The sequence below is a fragment of the Malurus melanocephalus genome, unplaced genomic scaffold (assembly GCF_030028575.1).
Source record: "Malurus melanocephalus ecotype Western Australia unplaced genomic scaffold, MMel_1.1 scaffold_391, whole genome shotgun sequence".
Taxonomy (NCBI): domain Eukaryota; kingdom Metazoa; phylum Chordata; class Aves; order Passeriformes; family Maluridae; genus Malurus; species Malurus melanocephalus.
In genome coordinates, this window is record NW_026623623.1 from 448280 (window position 1) to 452566 (window position 4287).

General features: G+C 53.5%; 1 protein-coding gene across 1 annotated transcript in view; it reads right to left on the reverse strand.

Annotated features, from left to right (window-relative positions):
• Positions 1 to 3860: 3860 nt before the first annotated feature.
• LOC130581197 (perilipin-3-like) overlaps positions 3861 to 4287 on the reverse strand; it is a 4530-nt gene continuing 4103 nt past the window's right edge. Inside the window, exon 5 of the mRNA XM_057379172.1 lies at positions 3861 to 4247. Within this exon, the coding sequence (XP_057235155.1) occupies positions 3861 to 4247 (387 nt within the window). The remainder of the gene's footprint in view (positions 4248 to 4287) is intronic.

Genomic DNA, 4287 nt, shown 5'->3' on the forward strand with positions numbered 1-4287 from the left:
GCTGCAAATGAACTGCTCCTGCCSATGGATTTTCCTCRCCCCAGGGGCAGCTCCYGTGGCCAGAGCAGGGCAYGGACTCGMTGGYKGTGCTCCWTGTCCTCCTGTTTTCTGCAGCAAAGGCAGCCCTGCATCCATCAGGGCAAGAGCCTGGCAGGGCTGGAGGCAGCAGAGGCTCTGACAAACCCTGCAGGGATCCTTGGGGATTGTCACACACTGGGGGTGTAAGGCAGCTGGAAAGGATTTATTGACCCCCAAACCATCCTTCCATCAGGGAAGGAGAGCAAGGGAAGTGTCCAGCTCAAAGTCCTGCCAGGAGCTGCCTCAAGAGGCCCCTGAGTGAGAGAAGAGCTGAGTGGCTGGAAAAGCGTTGGAATGCTTCAAGAGGGAATGCAGGGCACAGCAAAGGGATGGCACTGAAAACACCTGTGCCCTCGGGGCTCCCAAACCCCCCAAACCCCCACTGATCCCACCCGGCCATTGCAGGCTGGTACAGCCCAGCTCAGAGAGCAGGGAAAGCTCTCCAGCTTTGGGGTCTGCCAGCCTGGTGTTCCTCCAAAATCAGGCACCCCCAGGCAGGGCAGGGGTTTAGGGAGGGCAGCAGGAACAGCCCAGAATGTTGGATTTCCCTGCCAGGGGAAAGGGTACTGCAGTTGGTGTTAACTGAAATGGGAGAGCTCAGGATGGGTGAACACTCGGGACACTTGGCTTCCTCAGCCAGGAGGAGATGCAGCGGGACAGGGAGGGGACAGGGGAGGTGACAGGAGCAGAGCACAGAGCCACGTGCTGCCCAGCAGAACAAACCCTGCCTGCCCAGAGCAGGGCCCAGCAGCTGATTTTGCCCCCACACTGACAAATCTCATCCCATCCCATTCCACATTAACTCCAGTCAGCTTTGAACAGCTTGAATTTTTCCAGCTTAAGGTGACACAGRAACTGGAACTCAGCCAGCTCTGCCTGTGCAGGGCCCCAGCTCCCCGAGCAGCCCTTCAGGGAGGCCACAAACCTTTCATAAATTCAGTGTATTGTGCAGCAAGTAATAACACAGCTTTGCAGAAGGGATGGCAATATCCGAGAGTGACAGAAACCACAGCAGGGAGAAAGGGAAATTGTGGCTGCTTGCAAGGAGCTCAGAGTTTTGCCTCTGGGCACTTCTTGAGAACTTCAMTTTCCCCATCTATGGCCTCAACAAAGCTGCTTGGGAAACTCTCCTTGAGCCATTGCCCCTGCCAGGTGGGAAAATGTGGAAACAGGTCAGTTAATGCTTCCTAACTGCACTCAGAAAAGGTGAGAGGCTGCTGGAGCCATGCCCAAGGTGGCCTTCACCCAACAGCAGCACATCCATTCCCTGCCCTGCAGGTCAGACACTGGAGCAGGGAACAGCAGGGACTGAAGGAAGAACAGCAAAGTACATGAAAGTGAGAATTTAATAACTGAAATGTTCAGCAAAGGGGCTGAGGGACATGGTGGCATCACCAAAAGTAGAATAAGAAGCCACTATCCCTGTGAGGGGGTTAAAATGGAAATTAGCCCAGAACTGAGCAGAGCAGCACAGGGCAGGGTRAGACAATCACCAGGGGAATCATTACCAGAATTAAGGAGCACTGCATCGCTCCCAGGGCTGCTGAGAGCCAGAGGAGATGCCTCAGGGCATATCTTCCCTGCCCAGCTGTTTGCTTAGGGCTGTCATTTCTAATTTCTATCCAAAATTAGCCAGAATAACCCCGGGTAATCAGACAAGCAAGCTCAGAGCCAATGGAGAACAACCTGAACACTTTCCCAGAGCTCAGAGGAGTTTCAGACTCTTTGCAGGAAGCCCATCCATCCATCCATCCATCATTCCCAGCTTCTTCCCACCTTTATCCCCTGCTGCCTCTGCAGCATGGATGAGAACAGATAAGACAAAAAAGTCAACAATATTCCCATGTGCACCTACTCCGAGTTTTCCCCTCTTGGTGTAAGGAGTCTCTGTGTTTCCCTGAATCCCTTGGGTGTTTAACATGAAAAGAGGGAGAGGCTTCCACTTCTGTTTTCAAGTTGGAAATGCCATGAAAATATCATTTCTACCTGTTGTGGCCCCTCTACTGCAATCTCCATGGCCTACAAAAGCCTTGCAGGTGCTGGGCTGTTCCTCACCATCTCCAGCTGGGAGATTGCAGCCCCACAGAGCTCTGGAATTCCCAGCTGCAGCTACAGAGGGTCCCACAGGCTGTGGGTTCCAGGCACCAGCAGCCAAGATTGTGATAATAGATCTAAATAGATTTAATGATCATGCAAGGACACACGCCCCTGATGCATGGGCAGAAGCAGCAGGATTTTCTGGGCCAAGCACAGAGCAGATGGACTGCACTGACAAACCAATACAAACCAATACAATTCCCTTTTATAACCAGGCACATTTCAGGCGTCCCCAGCTGGTAAGGCACAGCTCTGCTATGAAGAACACACAGCACAGTTGATTTCCCACCAAGCAGCAGCAGCTCCAGCATCCCCAATTCCCACTCCCCACGTTCAGCAGGGGTCACAGGAGGCAGAAATGCTGAGCTTTTTCCCCAGGAGAATTCCCCTGCAGCTGAGAGCACACAGGGCAGGGATGACCCTGCAATTCATCTGTCACCTCCCAGCTGCACCTTGGCCTGGCAGCTTTAATTTCATGATCATCCTGCCTTCCACACAAACGGGTTATTTCATGAGGAGCACACTTGTCTGGGACCAGACRTGCTGAGCTCAGGGAATCAGCATCCAAACCTTCCCCACGTGAGGGGGTTGTGCTGCATCAAGGAATTATTGCTGCCCCCACAGCCCTGCCTCACAAAAAACCTAGAAAATGAGAGCGGTCACTCTTATGAGAGAGAGTGAGGAAAGTTCTGCTTCAAGGCTGCATTGTCACCCACGAAAAAAAAAAAAAAAAAAAAAAAAAAAAAAAAAAAAAAAAAAAAAAAAAAAAAAAAAAAAAAAAAAAAAAAAGCCCCATTCCCAGTCCCTGTTTCTGACCCCCATGAAACAATTTTAATTATATTAAAATAGAAAATGTCAGTCTGGAGGAAGCAATACTCACATGAGAGCAGATTCCACTTCTGTTTTGGAGGCAGAAGGATGAGGAGCCAGGAGCAAAGATTTCATCTCAAATCCCACAGGCTCCTGCTCCAAAGCCTGAGCCACAGCACTGCCTGGCCCAACTGAGGGCATTGGGGTCACCATCCTCTTCCAAAGGGTGCCAGGCAGGGCACTGGGACAGCTCTGAGCTCACCAGGAGCCCCTGGACAGTGCTGGTAACAAGTGTCCATCACCCTCACCCTGCTGAATCCATCAGGAGCCCACAACTCTCCCAGGCAGACATTCCCACACCCTCCTATTGCACCAAACTGAAATTCAAACCCAAATTAGGCCTTGGGGGATTGATGCCAAGGGATGCCAAGGCTCTGCAGCTCCCCAAGAACAGCACAGGGCCAACATTTGTCCCCAGGCTAGGGAGAGAGGAGGAATTAGGAATTACAGCTGCCCAGGACACCAGGGCTGGGATCCTTCCTGTACACTGACACTCAGGCTCTTGGAGCAGGGGCCTGGAGGGTTTGAGATGCAACCTCTGCTCCTGGTTCCTCATCCTACTGATGAACAGAACAGAAGTGCAATCTGCTCCCCACTCCCTGCACCCCCAGGTGCACCCTGCCAGCACCAAGGGATGGATTCAAAGAGCCCAGCTCACCCTACTGAGCCATACTCAGTCCTGGCCCAAGAGACACCACCAGCAGCTTTTTGAATGCAGCGTTTTTATTTTAAGCAGTTGTGGCCCAGTACAAGCAGCTGTGAGGGAGACAATTCTCTCCACTTCACGCTTGCAGAGGGGTTCATGCCAACAGCAATTATTGTTTCATCCCTTCCCCGGGGGTGCTGGAAGGTTCCTGATGCCCAGCCCCTGCCTCCTCCTCCTCCTCATCGCTGGTGTCAGAGGGTTCCCTGGGCCGGGACAGAGGATCGCGGTCCTTCAGGAACTCCAGCAGCTCGTCCATGTTCTCCTGCACCACATCCAGCTCCCTGTGGCTGTGGCTCAGCACACTGCTGGGCAGATCCTGGATGGAGGCTGCCCTGGAGAAGGTGASGTGGAGCTCGGTGATGGCGCTGAGAGCGCGGCCCACGCGGAGCTGCAGGCTGCGGGGGATGCTGAGGAACGCGGCCGCCAGCCCGTAGCAGGTGAAGCGCAGCTGCTGGGAGAGCCTGTGGGCCACCAGCAGGGCCAGAGAGTCCATGTCCTGCAGCAGGGAGAGGGGCAGGGTCAGCAATGGGTCACCT